General features: G+C 45.5%; 2 protein-coding genes across 5 annotated transcripts in view; both read left to right on the top strand.

The window, feature by feature from the left end:
- Positions 1-1927: 1927 nt before the first annotated feature.
- On the top strand, positions 1928-11061 carry PATL2 (PAT1 homolog 2). Its single transcript, XM_041731779.1, has 15 exons — positions 1928-1982; positions 2262-2402; positions 2913-3130; positions 3991-4071; positions 4985-5127; positions 5627-5695; positions 5927-6068; positions 7523-7643; positions 7746-7843; positions 8060-8113; positions 8212-8345; positions 8488-8647; positions 9238-9378; positions 10203-10300; positions 10908-11061. Exons 1-15 carry the CDS (start codon positions 1928-1930, stop codon positions 11059-11061), a joined length of 1809 nt encoding a protein of 602 aa, XP_041587713.1.
- A 2513-nt stretch (positions 11062-13574) lies between these two features.
- The window catches only part of SPG11 (SPG11 vesicle trafficking associated, spatacsin), a 71671-nt gene continuing 70314 nt past the window's right edge, over positions 13575-14931 (top strand). For all 4 annotated transcript variants that reach the window (XM_041745265.1, XM_041745266.1, XM_041745267.1 and 1 more), the window contains exon 1: positions 13575-13843. In XM_041745265.1, coding sequence (XP_041601199.1) covers positions 13590-13843 — 254 coding nt within the window. In that variant the 5' untranslated portion in view covers positions 13575-13589. The remainder of the gene's footprint in view (positions 13844-14931) is intronic.

A 14931-nucleotide genomic window follows, 5' to 3' on the forward strand; every position in this document is an offset into this window, starting at 1 on the left:
TGAAGAAGAAGATATTTGGACGATGATGAGGAGAACAGGAAAGAGGCCAAAGAAAGACCCAAGAAGTACAAGAAGAACCAGAAGAGTAAAGTATCAGGAAGTTGCAGGAGAATAGAGATGTGAGGAGCGTGTGAGCAAGTGTCAAGTGCTATAGAGACTTAACTAAGGTAAGGACTGAAACATACCTTTCACACTTATGGTTAAGAAATCATTGATAACTGTGAATAGTTTCTGAGGGGTTATGGGTAATGGTAGTTCCAGATTTTTTTTTTTTTTTTAATCCAAGAAGTGTTTACGGGTGGCATTTGGGTAGAAGTGAGGGTAGGGGATTTGTCTTGATGGTGTATTTGCAGAGTACTAATATAGGGTTGAAAAACTGTCAACTGTCCATAGAAAGAGGTGAGGAGCTTGTGAAATCCTTCATCTGTCCCCTGGTGCTCTCATTATGATGAAGTCAAAAGCCAGAGAGCAATGGTTGAAGAAACAATATGAGTTGAGGAAACGGAGGAATTTGGTTCATTGATAGGAGAGAGATAAAGGGCAGAGAAAATGAGAAACAAAAACAAGAAAGAGATTTTGTTTCTAAGAATGAACATGACCTGATTTTTTTACACTATGAATGCAGCAAGTGGCTCTTCCTAAGACCTAGTTGCTACAACAATCTAATAAATCACTTCTGGAACACTGAAATTCACCATTTGGTCCTTTTATTAATAATACCAAAGGGGTGCCTGAGTGGCTCAGTCAGTTAAACGTCTGCCTTCCACTCAGGTCATGATCCCAGGTTCCTGGGATTGAGCCCTGCCTGCATCAGGCTCCCTGCTCTGCAGGGAATCTGCTTTTCCCTTTCCCTTTGTCGCTCCCCCTGCTTGTGCTCTTGCACTCTCTCAGATAAATAAATAACATCTTAAAAAAACAACAACCAAATTGAGCTATAAGGAAATTCTTGAGAAAAACAGCTGAGTGATATTATCAAAAAGGATCTGAACCCAATTCAGATATTTGAAGTTTTTCAGTAACTTAAACTTTAAGCTATTTAATTCCCTCCCCTCATTCATATCAATCTAACATACAGCAAAACTTTTGAAACAAAATTTTTCTTTAGAAGCACCAAGAACACCTGTCCTACAACCATGACAATAGGGCCCCAACTAATATTTTTTGATGTACAGAAATTAGCTTCATTTTAATTTTTATTCAGAAATTCTACAAAGTCATGTAGGGTTCATTTAAACACAGGATGTGGGTACAGAAGCCAAGATCACTCAGGGGTTAGTGGAGGCTCAGGTGGGTCTTAGGTTTTTGCCTACCAGCTGTATCCATGTTCTTGCTTTTGTTGCCATCTTGTTTTCTTTTCGCTCCTGAGCTTTTGAACCAGTTTTCCACTAGAGTAGCCAAGAAGATATAAGATTGTCTGTGTAACTCATGAAAAAGTGTTTCAGCCTCGAAGAGACTGGCTTCTAAATTCACAGGGGTCCCTCATCAGTTAAAGCTGGGTGGTAGACCTAACTCATGCAACCCAGGGAAGGGCGAGCATCACCAGGTGCACTGCCCAAGTGCTGAGATCTTGGTTACTAGCAAATCTCAAGATCCACCCAGGGCTTTCTTACCCAATCGTGATGGAGCAAAACCTACAGATTGGAAAAGGAACACAACTTCATAAAGCTCCTAGGAAGGTTGTGCAAAACAGGGGTCATTTAAAAAAATGCTCCCAAATATCAATCCCCCATAAACTGTACCCCCGACCTTGGAGGGTTAAAAATGCAGTTTATTTCTCTGGCCCTTTCAGGAGTCTTTTTTATCATTAGATTATATTCTCATATTTCCATCAAGATGCAGCAGTTGGGGGATGCTGCCTCTTTAAGGGGGCAGTAGGGTTGGGGCTCTTAAAGCCAGGGGCAGCAAACCAGCCCTGACTTAGGTTGCCATGGCTAAACTCGGCAACAGTCAGGCGGTGGGTGTCCGCAAGAAGGCAGCTGTTGGTGAGGGGCCACGTGTATCTGTAGGAGTGCTTCTCCAACTCCGAGTTCTGTCCCTTTGCAGGACAGATCCCTGCAGCTGGGCTGGTGAGGGCAGAGGGTGGGACTTTAGGGCAGTCCTGCTCCTTGAGACCTTGGGCCAATATTCCTCTGACAACTTTGCTAAGGGGAACTGGTGGCTGTTTTAGGGTTCCATGCCTCCTTACTGAGGAGGAAGATGTCTCTGCATTTCTTCTCTGTCTCAGGCTTACCTTCCAGAGGCTGACGGTGTTTTCTTACCAGAGGAAACAGACATGGTGGAAGTCTGCCAGCCTGCGGAGATGGAAGGTCTTGAAGGTACTGCTAATAAGCTAATAAGGCTGTGGAATCTGGATGAAAAGCCTGAGGGTGCAGAGCCCTGCTGGTATGGTTCCCTGAACAGATGTGGGCCTGGGTGTCCAGAATTAGTGGGCATGATTTCCAAACTCTGACTTGCTAGCTGCATCACACTGAGGTCACTTTTCTGGGCCTTATTTTCCTCCCCTTCATTGTGAAATGATCACTACCAACCTTGCCTGGCTACTCAGAGAGTCAAATGGTCATATACAGGTGAAGTATCTGGCGCACAGTAGGCTTAAATTGCAGTGAGTCCTGGCACCTGGCCCTTGAGTGGTTAAAGAGGCACTGAGAGGGCTGTTATGTGGGAGAGAGCCAGGTAGAGAGGCCTGGGGTGGTACCTGAGGCAATTAAAGAGATGCGGAAAGCAAAGGTGTTTGGCACCTGCCAGGTTCCATTTGCTCTACTGGGGGTGGGGGATTGGAGAGGGGGTTAGGGGTAACAAGGGGGACGCATTGTTTGAAGGCAGTGCTGGAGATGACTTATGGACATACATGTTACTGAGAAGTAGCCTTTCTAGACCAGACTCCTCTGAGTCCCCATCTACTCCCTCCTCAGGCCCCCACTTAAACCAAGACCCAAGCAAGTCTTGTAGTTCCTTGGCTCCTGAGGAGGATCTGGTGTCTGCCTCCCAACTGGAGGAAGAAGAAGAAGGGGATCAGGATCTGGATCCAGATCTAGCCCCAGACCCAGAGGGGGAGGAAGAAGAAGAGGTGGAGGAGGAAGAGCATGATCTCAGAGATCCAGCTGTCCTCAGTGCTATCCATAACACCCAGGTACCAGGGCAGGAGGGAGTGGGGGGACAGTTGTCCTGAACTTTCTGGAGCTCACAGACTGTTGCTAAATATTCTTCTTCTCTTCCCCACCCACGCCTTTCTAGTGCATCACCTTAACCATTTGGCCAGGACAACATGACTTCCACACCTAAGATCGGTTTGGGTTAACACCTTCTATTTCAGAGAGAGTAGAGAGACTCTCTTTTCTTCTTTCCCTCTTTCTTCCTATCCCTCATTTAGTTTCTGATGCTCTCTTCATCTTAAAAACCAGGTCTTAGCAGGGTCGTACATAGCCTATAGGTGCTGGTTGAGCTCCTGGTACTGAGGGGAGTCCTCTTTGGCCTTGGACCCCTGTATCTCAACAGTTTGTACCTGATGGTTATTTCTTTAGGTTCCCACAACCAGTGGAAAGAGGCAAGGATTCCTATATAGAAATCACGGGGCACCTGCGTGGCTCATTTGTTTAAGCATCTGCCTTTGGCTCAGTTCTTGATCCCAGAGTACTGGGATCAAGCCCCATGTGGGAGCTCCTCAGCAGGGAGCCTGCTTTTCCCTCTCCCTACTGCTCTCCTTGCTTATGCTTCTCCCCACCCATGTCTCTCTGTCTAATAAATAAACTTAAAAAAGAAATCCTTCAGATTCTCCCCCAACCTACTCCTGAGATACTAGTCTTGCTTCTCCTCAAAGAAAGCAGAGAAGTCCTGACCCAGTTGATTTGGATTATGAGGGAAGGCCAGGCTACCACTGTCTTGAATATTGGAAGTGGTTGCCCTTCATGTTTTCCATATCCAATGGATGCTGATGCCTATAGAAGATACCTCAGGGGCTCACTGAAGCCTGTTTTCTCCCTCCTATTCCAGAGAGGCCTTCTCAGCTCCTCTGGAATCAAGACCTCTGGTGTGCTGGGGATGTCACTTGCTTCCTTGCACTTCCTATGGCAGGTGAGCCACTTCAATCCCCATCCTGTGAGAAAGTCATGGTGCATAGAGAAAGAACATGTGGAGTGTCCTTTAGTCTGCTCTTGACCTTGTTCTGGCAATGAAGCTTCCCATGTGAGGTGTAGGTATGGGAGGTGGGAGATACCCATAATGTAGGGAAGTTTGGTAAATGACAGAGGTGGTCCTGGAACATCTGGCCATCCATATAGAAAGGAAAAGCCAGGGCCCTATTTCCACCTCCTTAAATTTCAGCAGATGAGCAGCATTGAGCTTATGGCTAGAAAGAGCACCTGCCCTTAAATTAACTGTGTAATAAGAATACAACCTGGGCTAGAAAAATTGCAAGAAATCCTGCAGGGAGAATGAGGTGACAACTGCAGCTCTGACAGGGGCTTCAGATGAGTCCAAAAAGAGGCAGACAAGCATTCGCCCAGTGGCTGAAGGCACAAGAGCCCAAGAAAGACTATTACAGAGAGGGGAGAGATGGGTGCTAACTCAACAAACAGGAAAAGCACCTGCCCCCACACTGTCAGGCACTGAAGAGCTGTTTCCTAGGAGGTGACAAACTCTGTTGGGTGAGGTTCTTGTGGGAGAAAAGGCAGGTGAGAATATAAAGGTGGGAATATAAAGGTGGGAAAGACTTTTCACTTTTTTTTTTTTTTAAGATTTTATTTATTTATTCATGAGAGATACAGAGAGAGGGGTAGAGACACAGGCAGAGGGAGAAGCAAGCTCCATGCAGGGAGCCCGATGTGGGACTCGATTCCCAGGACTCTGAGATCACGACCTGAGCGACCCAGGCGTCCCCGGACTTCTCACTTTTATATACTTCTGTGGGTCTTAGAAATGTCTTGTTATAAACATTAATCATCCTGTTGGTGAGCCCTTTTCCCAGACCTCTGAATTCCATTCTCAGACGCTGGACTACCTCTCACCAGTTCCCTTCCGGACTACTTTTCCCACTGCCAGCTCTCCAGCACGGCACTTCGGACCTCAACTTCTCTCACCAGACCCAATTCTCTTCTGCAGCCTGCCAACCTCATGGCACCCTAGTTTCAGGTACTGGCTTAAGGAGCAGGCCCCCAAGTGTCTCCCCTAGATGAGCTCTTCTCTGGATGTTTCAGTACACAGTGGTTGAGGAGGGATGGGGGCCACCTACCAGTTGCCACAGAAACCTAGTTAGAGAAGTGTGAAGTAGAGCCCTTCTCCCTCACAGATGAGGAAGTGGAGGCCCGGGGGACTAAACAACTTACTTGGGGTTAGCTGGCATGGAAGAACTGAGATGAGGACTCAGAACTCCCAACGACCAGGCCAAATGGGTTTCTACTATGTCAAGATTTCCTGCAGCCAAATTGCAGGAATTTAATCCCTGGAAAGAAATGTGAACCCTTTGAGCTGGGGTTGTGGTATTTCATGTGGCTGATTTTGGGGGGAGGCATGTGAACAGATAGGGTTGCCTTAGATGTCCAGTGAACTTACTAGAGGCTAATTGGATGGAATAATAGGGAGCTAAGTGCTTTCTCTCACCCAGCCCAAGTTTCTTTCTAAGTCTTCCTAGTCATCTGACCCAGCTCCACCCTCAGCACCAACGGATCTTGCAGCTGCAGCAACGTAGTCGAACACCAAGGTAAAGCCTAGATGAGCAGCAGGGTTGAGGGCAGCTCATTTTCGTGCTGGGTATTCCCATGTGATTGGGTGTCTCCCTGGAGGCCCTGCACCATTAAGATTCTCCCTGTGTTGCCCACCTCTGTACTCTGTTCCATCCTTCCCAGATAGCTCCACCCCCTCCTCACCACTCCTTGGGAAGTTCACTGTGCGGGAGTGGGTAGGTCTAAAGGAATGTTCCTCTGGCTTGAAGTTCCCCAGCCAAGAAGCCTTGGTCTCAGGAGCCAGATCCCTATGTTAACCTCATGACCCGAAAAGAGAAAGACTGGGTGATAAAAGTACAGATGGTTCAGCTGCAGAGTGAGAACCCCCACCTGGATGACTATTACTATCAGGTGAGTCCTAGGTGCTCTTCTCAGCCTCTGACCTTGGCATCAAATGGGCCTTCTTGGATTATCTTCCCAGCTCTTAGAGGCTATGTCCAGTCAGATGGGAGAGGCAATCACTACATGACAGGGGCCATATTTCTAAAGTTGGCATCCCAAGATCATTCCCCTTTATTTTCCTACACTTCAGACAAATGGGATTAGTTACAGTTCCTTAAACACTGAGGTTTTGTCTTCATCCTTTGCCAAGAATTTCCCCTACTCATCCTTGAAATACGGACTTTTCACTTTTTTTTTTTAAGATTTTATTTATTTATTCATGAGAGATACAGAGAGAGGGGTAGAGACACAGGCAGAGGGAGAAGCAAGCTCCATGCAGGGAGCCCGATGTGGGACTCGATCGCAGGACTCTGAGATCACGACCTGAGCGACCCAGGCGTCCCTGGACTTCTCACTTTTATATACTTCTGTGGGTCTTAGAAATGTCTTGTTATAAACATTAATCAACTTATTGCCTTTTTTTTAGATATAAAACATGAATTTTATAAATAGTGGGATTCAACTTATTGAACTGGATAAATGCTGGAAGACATTTTAACTATCTGCTCCCTATCTCCCTTTTATTTATGAGGCAAGCTTTGCTTACAGGCTTTTGGATTGTTTAAGCTGTGTTCCATTTTCTTTTCAACTTCCGTGAGCCCTCAAAGGGGTTTCAACCTTTATCTCCTTCCGATTTAGACTAATTTCTTCCTTTCTTTCCACCATGCTGTAGAAACTTTTTGCCCAGATCACTGAAAGTGAAATATTTTTACACTCTTGCCTTTTTGGCATTTCTCCTAAATGAAGAAGCTTTATTCAAATGCTTGTTTGCCTCACAGTCAGTGACTTTATTTTAGCTTGGGATTTTACAGAATTCTTTAAGAAGACATTAGAGCTGCTGAGCCATTCCTCAGAAGCATAAAACTGGCCTAGAGTGCTATTGGCTACTGGCCAACTGACAGTAATGCTATCTCTATACTGCAAGCTGCTGATGGTCTTCATGCCATCAGAGAACTCTGATTTTGGAAGGCACAGGTAGGCTACAAAACTAAAAGAGGGAGGTGGGGAAGAAAGGTATGCAGTGTGTATCTTAGGAAAAAAGAAATGCAAGAAGGTTGCAGACGCTGGCCGGAGTTTGCTTCCTGACTCTCCACTTTGCTCTCAGCCGTTTCATCAGAGCTGGTGGTGGTCTTTAGCTCTTCAAGTCCTCAGGATGGAGACACCAAGACAGATGGCATGAGACCCACAGTACTCAAGATGATGCAGAATGGTTGGCAGGAGAGCCTAAGGGGTCAGGGTCACTTCTGGAATAAATGCTATAGGAAAGGGTTTATTAAGAGGTAGCACTTGAGAACCTTAATTCCAAGTTCAGGAGATGAGGATACCTTTTTTTTTTTTTTTTTTTAAATCCCATGGACTCTCAGGAATATTATCAGAAACTAGAGAAGAAGCAGATAGATGAAGAGCTACTTGGGCGAAGGAGCAAGGTTGAATCGCTGAAGCTGGTAACGCCTTACATTCAGAAGGCAGAGGCCTATGAGTCAGGTAGGACCAGGACTGACCTGTTGGGTTGGGATGGACATCTGGATGAACCAGAAGGTGGAAAGGAGAGGGGAATATGTTTGTCTTGACTCCTTTTTTGTGCAGTGGTTCGAATCGAGGGCTCCCTGGGCCAAGTAGCTGTATCGACGTGTTTTAGTCCTCGCCGAGCTATTGATGCTGTACCCCACGGATCTCAAGAGCAGGTAGAAATGATAGCTTCCCACGAGCCTTTTTATCTCCCCTGTTTTGGAGAAAGGATGGGGGCACTCTCATGCTTGAGATCAATAAGATTGTGACTTTAGAGTGAGAAAGAAGTGTGGTCAAGCTTTATGTTAGCCTTTCCAGCTCCATTGCTAGCTAGCCTAAGGCCTGGGCTGATGCTATGGAGGTGTGGCTGAGGGCCTTGGACTCTCTCCTAGGAGATAGGAGCTGCAAGCAGTCAGAGGCTTCAGGTGTTGTCCCGGATTGAGAAGGTGAGCTATCAACTTCTTAAGGATGAGTTCCTAATTTCCCCTTGGGAATGGAATATTGCTCAAACTGACCCCTTCTTTTCCCACCTTCGAATTCCCAGATGTTTCTTCAGTTACTAGAAATAGAGGAGGGCCAGAAGGATGGGCATCCACAGCCCTGCTACTCTGAACAACAGAGCAACCAGGTTGAGAAGCTCTTCCAGGCCTTAAAGACCCAGGAGCAGAAAAATCTGGAGTGAGTGTGGGAGGGTCACACCTCCAGCCAGGGAGGGGGAAGATGAGCAAACACACTGGCTTTGCTTCTGCCCCTCTTTTCTGGCATGCAGCCAGAGCCCTCTATGCAGAGCCCTGAAAATGTTCTCCTTTCTCACATGTAGGGAGGCAGCAGATGGTTTCCTGCAGGTGCTCTCTGTGAGGAAGGGGAAAGCTCTCGTGGCAAGGCTGCTCCCTTTCCTGCCCCAGGATCAAGCTGTTAGCCTTCTTTTGGCTATCACCCACCATTTATCCTTCCTAGTCCGGAGGGATGTAGGTGATCAGGTACTGTGGCACTAAGTAGAGAAGAGGATAGTTTTGTGGAGTTAGGGATCCTTCCTATCTTCTGTCCCTCAGCCCCAGAGATGCCAGATAAAGTGCTGGGCAGGGAGAGGTGCCAAACCTGTAACCCCTGAGTGAGGGAGTTATAGAACCAACTACTATTAGAACTGATCATCTTTAGGTACAATGAACAAAAAACATAGGCATGTGGTTGCACAGGTCTGAGTGTGCTGTGGAGGTTAAGATAAGGATTCCCTGAGACACTTGACGGGATGAGCACTGGGTGTTATTCTGTATGTTGGTAAATTGAACACCAATAAAAATTTATTAAAAAAAAAAAAGATAAGGATTTCCTGAGAAGTGTTTGTTGAGCCCCGTATCCACCTTTCTTAGGGAAGACATCCTAGATAAGTAGGTATTGAAGGACCAGTATTAAGGTTGGAGAGACATGAATGGTGATTGGCTTAGTAAGAAATCTGACCAGGAAAATGTCAAAAACAGGTCATCAAAGAAAAAAAAAAAAGGATAGAAAAGGGGATAGAAGGTAAAGTTGTAGTGGAGTCTGAAAGAGGCACTTACTGACATTCTTGCAGGCTCTACAAATGTTATTCAAACCTCTGGGCAAATGTATCAGTCACTTGACCTTCCACGAACTCCTCCAAGGACTTCAGGGGCTAATGCAGTTTCCACCCAGCTCCTCAGAGCGGCCAGTCACTCTGGTGCTTCAGAACCAGGTAACCTAATAGTGGGGAGGCTTTTCTCTTTCCACAGATGGCCTTCAGCTGGTATCACTGGCAAGGAGTAAGCAAAGGAATTTTACCTCTCCATCTTCTCTACATTGCTTCTCCATGTCTGGTGAGCACTAGGATCACCTGGAGAGCTTACCAAGCACCAGTTCCTTGGTCTCATCCCCAGAGAGTCTCATTTAATAGACCTGGGTATGGCCTCTTGCATTTACCTTTATAACAAGTTCCCTGATGATGGTGCTGATGTGGACCTCTAGAGCAGAAGTCACCAAATTTTTTTTTGATTATGCATCCCTTTTAGTAAAAAGTTCTGAACCATTTTACCCATGTGCTTGTCTAGGAGTCCTATACATGTAACACTTTACTAAATACATAATAAGTACAAGATAGAAAATTTTAAACAAAGGGACTCTAGATGCAAAAGTTCTGATAACTTTTAAAACCCCAGTGAATTATTTTGTGAACTCCTCTCTGAAGATCTTTACCTAAAGCAATACTTCTTTCAGTGCAGTCCACAAACTACCTGCATCAGATTCCTGAGTCTATTCTTGATCTATTCTCTGACTGCTGAGAGTAAAACCCACAAGTGTGTATTTAATCAACTCTCCACAAGGATCTTTTGGAAAATTCAGAGCAGTGATTTCCTTCGAAAGGTCTGACAGTTCTTTAGCCAGCCATTATAAAACCTGATACTTCTACAAGTGTCGAATTCCATTTTTACAAGTGAACCTGCCCCTTTAGTTGGGGAATTGGCTGGGCCAGGAAGCACTGAAGGCCTATGTTGAACTCATTTTACCTTGTATCACTTGCAGTTTGGAATATCTTTGCTCTATGCCCTACTGAGTCAAGGGGAGCAACTGGTATCCCTGGAGTCCTCCCTTGAGGAGACCAACAGTGATCATACAGCTTGGTAAGATCCTAAAGGCCTAGTAAATATGACTTAAGTACCCCCTGAGATGCATAGGCAGGCCAGACAAGATATTACCTGAGTGGTATATTAAGTATTGGGGAGGAAGTTGGACAGAGAAAGGTAAAATAGCAGAGTTGTAGCTGTTTTTGCCTTTTCATTTTTTCCCCACTTCCTTTTACATAGTGCCCTAAAGTATTGGTTTCCAATGGAAGGCAATATAACAGTGATTAAGGGGACAAGCTTTAGAGTCAAACAGACCTAAGGTGGAATTCTGCCTTTGTCACTTAGCAGCATTACAAGTTTTGGACATGTTACTTCACTTCTCTAAGTCTGTTGTCTATAAACTAGGGATTTAGGGATAATGATACTAACCACTTATTGTTGTTATTACTTTTTTTGTTGTTGTTACCACTTAGAGTTCTTAAGAAGGTGGATATGCAAAGCACTAGGCATTGCCTGGCACATACAAGATATGGGAACATTCTCTTAACTGCCACAAGCACAGAGGGTGATTGTGGTGGTGGAAAATAATTAGAAACCTGGGCCTTTAGTCTGTTTCCTGTAAATACAGAGACTCTGGTGTTTTTCCATCTTCTCTCCCCTCCAGGACAAACATGGTGGTTCTGATTGCCTGGGAGATAGCCCAAATGCCAACAGCATCTCTGGCGGAACCCCTAACCTTCCCCAGTAATCTTCTTCCTCTGTTCTGTCACCACGTGGACAAACAATTGGTACAGCAGCTAGAGGCTAAGATGGAGTAAGTGATGGCAGAAACAAGGTCATAGCCCTTGTTCAAGCCCAGTGTAGGTTCTGTCACTGAGTTCTCTTCTTTGAGGCCATGAATATGAAGGATAACTCCTATTTAGAAGTAGTTCTAGATGCTCTAGCATTTACCAAGTAACCAATTTGCCCAGGTTAGGTTCCCAAAGCCTGTTTCTTCAGGCACACCTTTTAATTTATTCCCAGATGCTTTGCTCATTTATCATGCCAAGCTGCTTTAATGGCAAGAATTAATATGAGAAGCTGAGTTGTTAATTCAAGAAATATTTGAGGGACAATTATTCTAAGATAAAAGCATGAGTGACCTGAAGTTCACTTCTGTCTTGAGAATTTACCAGCTGCTGGAAAGAGCCAGATAGGAATCAAATCACACAAATTAGAAAATAGAATTGTTTAGTTAACATCTGCTCTCTTTGTAGGCTTGCTTGGATCTATTGATCCAGTTGTTCTGGAATATCTGTACATGGGGAAAAGCTTAATCATCAGATGCTAGCTGTATGGATTATGTCCACAGGGATCCAGAGAATCTGAGGACATTTCTTATGCCTTGCTATATCAGAGGACCCCACCCCAAACCTTTTCTTATGTTCTCCTTAAAAACTTGAATGATATGCCTACAAGGGCATGACATAACAAGGTATATTAAAGAAATAATGATGTGTTGAAATTTTGTCCTAAGTTAGAAGGTATATGAAAGCCATTTTCTTACATATGAATGCCCCCAAGAATGTCCTTAATAAAAGGGATAAGGCCTTGTTAGGTTCTAACAAAAGTAGAACCTTAGAAATTTCTTCATTGTTGCCATTTTTTTTTTTTTTAAATAAAGAGACAGTAGCTAAGCTAATAAGGTTGGCTATAAATATCTCCCTTAGGCTATGAAATGTTAAGTTTAAGTTGAAAAACAAGGTCCCGTATTCATCAATAATCAGTAGAGTCCCTTTTATGAATCAGGCACTGTTTTAGGTGGTAGGTTAACAGTAAGCAGTGAAAACTCCATTTTTCTGAAGCTTACATTCTGGTTAGACAGGGACTGATGCAAAACATCAAGTAGTATAAATACCTTGGTGAAAACAAAACTGGGTGGGGCACGCCTTAGAGTGTAATGATCCAGTAAGGTCTGTCAATAGCAGTTACAATTAAGCTGAAAGCATTCCATGTAGAAGCACTAGTGAACACAAAGCTGCCAAGTGAGAATGAACTTCATGTGTTTCAGGAATGGAAAGAAGGCAAGTATGACTGAGGTACACAGATATGGTGGAAGGGTGAGGTTGGAGAGAGGTAGATAAGGTATAGATCTATAAGCCATGATTTAAAAATCAGGATTCTAACTAATGGGAAGTCAGAATTTTAAACTGGGATGTAATGTGACTTCAATTTTAGAAGATCCCTCTACTGCTTGTTAGAGGAACAAGGGAGCAAAGCAGAGAAAAATATTCAGAGGTTTATTCCATCAGCTCAGGCAAGAATTGAAGAGTAGTGATGAGGAAAAGCAGAGAAGAAAATTTGGAATAGGTCTTGAAAGTACGAGTTGACATTGCTGATGGGTTGAATAAAGGTGGTGGCTAAGTTAGGGGGTGGGGAGGGAGGAAACATGGGTTAGCAGACAGCGTTAAAAAGAATCAACTGAGAATTTTCTAAAGGGGAAGCAAAATGTGACAGAGGTAGCAGTTGGTGTAGGTTAAGGGAGGATTTCTTTTGAGAGTGACATCATAAATGTCACATGATAAAGCACCCCAATAAAAGGGGGAGAAAAGAATGTGGGAGGAAAAAAATTTTACAAAGTCCTAGAACAAGAAGAGAATGAAGCAAGGCACAACTCGAGGGGCTGGCCTTTGGTTACTGTTGTGACCTCAGCTAATTGTGGAAAAGAATAGGTCAAGAAAGGTACTGATGTTTATTAGGAGAATCTATTCTTTCCTCACCCCCTCTGCTCCTCACCAGCTCCTGAAGACCTTGGGCCAAACTTCCCTGAGAAAAGACTAGGAATGAAACAGGAACTCTACCACCACCATCACCACCCCCACCACCCCTTAACTACCCTGTTCCCCTTCCCTTTACAAGAGACCTTATTTTACTTCAACATTCAGATCCACTCTCTGAGTGGATCGGTGCATACTACCAAAGACATGATCACACCCGGGGCCTATAAAAGAAAACAGCACAATAGGAAAATCAAAGGAGAGAGGCAGGAACCGGGTTCCAATAGCGGGGAAGCATTTAGATTAAGAAGGGAGAGACTAAGGCCACAATGCGAATAAAGCTGCTACCGCCTGCCTGAGGCCGCTAAATTTGGCCCTTAACTCTTCCAGGGTAGTTAAGTAAACAGGCTTGAAGCAAAGGTAGAAGTAGCTTTTGGCCGTGGTTGGCACCAGCCTGCAAAAGCCAGCAACGCAACCGGCCCAGGCAGCCCCGCGGTCCCCGAGGGTCACGAGTCCTCCGGAGGGTGGGCTGCCCCGCGCATGCCCGGGACGCAGCTGACTCAGGTGACCGGAAGCGGCGGCCGGACAAGATGGCCGCGGGAGAGGCAGCTGGGAGAGCTGCTGGTTGCGGCAGCTGCGGCGCTGAAACTATGGAACGGGTTCTACCTATGCTGTTGGTGCCGGTCCCTGTGGAGGCAACCGGGCGGTTGGGCTCCCGGGCGCAGTTGCACAGAGAGCAGGAGGTTCTGGGGAGCCTAACAGCTGCAGGCAGCCTGCAGGTGCTTTCCTTGGCGCCGGGCGGCCGGAGCGGCGGTGCCTGCTGCCTCAATGGCCCCTTTCGGCAGTAAGTGCTGCGTGGGGGGGATGCTGGGCAGTGCCGGGGGAGTACGGAGCCTTAGATCGGCGGGCCCCAGTGCTCCCCTCCAGGCGTGGAGGTCGGGGGAGGAATGACAGCCGCAGGAGACGCCTCAGAGGGGAACCGGGTACACTGTGGGAACCCGTCCCTCGCTTTGCAGCCCCCCCCTCGCTTCCCCGTCGTGGGGCGGGTGGGCGCGCGGAGAGGGCGCCCCAGCTCCGCCGCCGGCCGCTGCCAACCCGGAGTAGGTCCCGCTGAGGCGCTCGCGCTTAAATTCATTCAGCATAGGTTAAATAATCGTTACTGTTCCTCGTACCTTGCCCATTCTCTTAATTCAGTTAAATCCTTTAAAGATTGCAGCTGGGGATCATCTTTAATTTGAAAGATCCTGATAGTTCCGTCACACGTGGGCTTCGCCCCGCCGCCGCCTTTTTTCTTTGATAGAGTCTACTTTGCCCACTTACGTATTCATTCAACAAATATTCTTACATGCTTACTGTTACATAGGAGCATTCCCTAAGAAGTTGAGTAAGATAGCTTCTATGTGACCCTTGCATGATTTGGGAAGACAGAAAAACACAATTACAATCATGTATTAACTTTCCACTTTTGTGACTCTCTGGGAGTTAATGTCATTAAGCTTGAGAGTGGCTTCAGAATCTTTGGGCTTTTTTTTTTTTTTTTTAAGTTTTATTTATGTAAGTAATCTCTGCACCCAACATGGGGCTCAACAACCCCAAAGTCAATAGTGTCTTGCTCTTCTAACTGAGCCCTCCAGCATCTCTGGGCTCTTACTTAATAGAAAACATTTAGAAACGGTCTCTTTTCTAAAACAGTAAGCAGTCTCGAGGTGTGTTATCTTGGAATATCCAGGTTCTGTAGCAGTGCCGGATAGTAGAGATTTGTTTGATAAATAAGCGAGTGCTGTAATCGGTTCTCCGTTTGTATTCTTTACTCCTGATCTCTGGGTGCTAGGAAGAAGAATCTCTCCATAGGGGAAGTTGGTTTATTCAACTATGTTAAGTACCTGTGGACACAGTCCTGTAAAGGAAGAAATGAGGCAGAGAAAGGGAGAA

The sequence above is a fragment of the Vulpes lagopus genome, chromosome 2 (assembly GCF_018345385.1).
Source record: "Vulpes lagopus strain Blue_001 chromosome 2, ASM1834538v1, whole genome shotgun sequence".
Classification (NCBI taxonomy): domain Eukaryota; kingdom Metazoa; phylum Chordata; class Mammalia; order Carnivora; family Canidae; genus Vulpes; species Vulpes lagopus.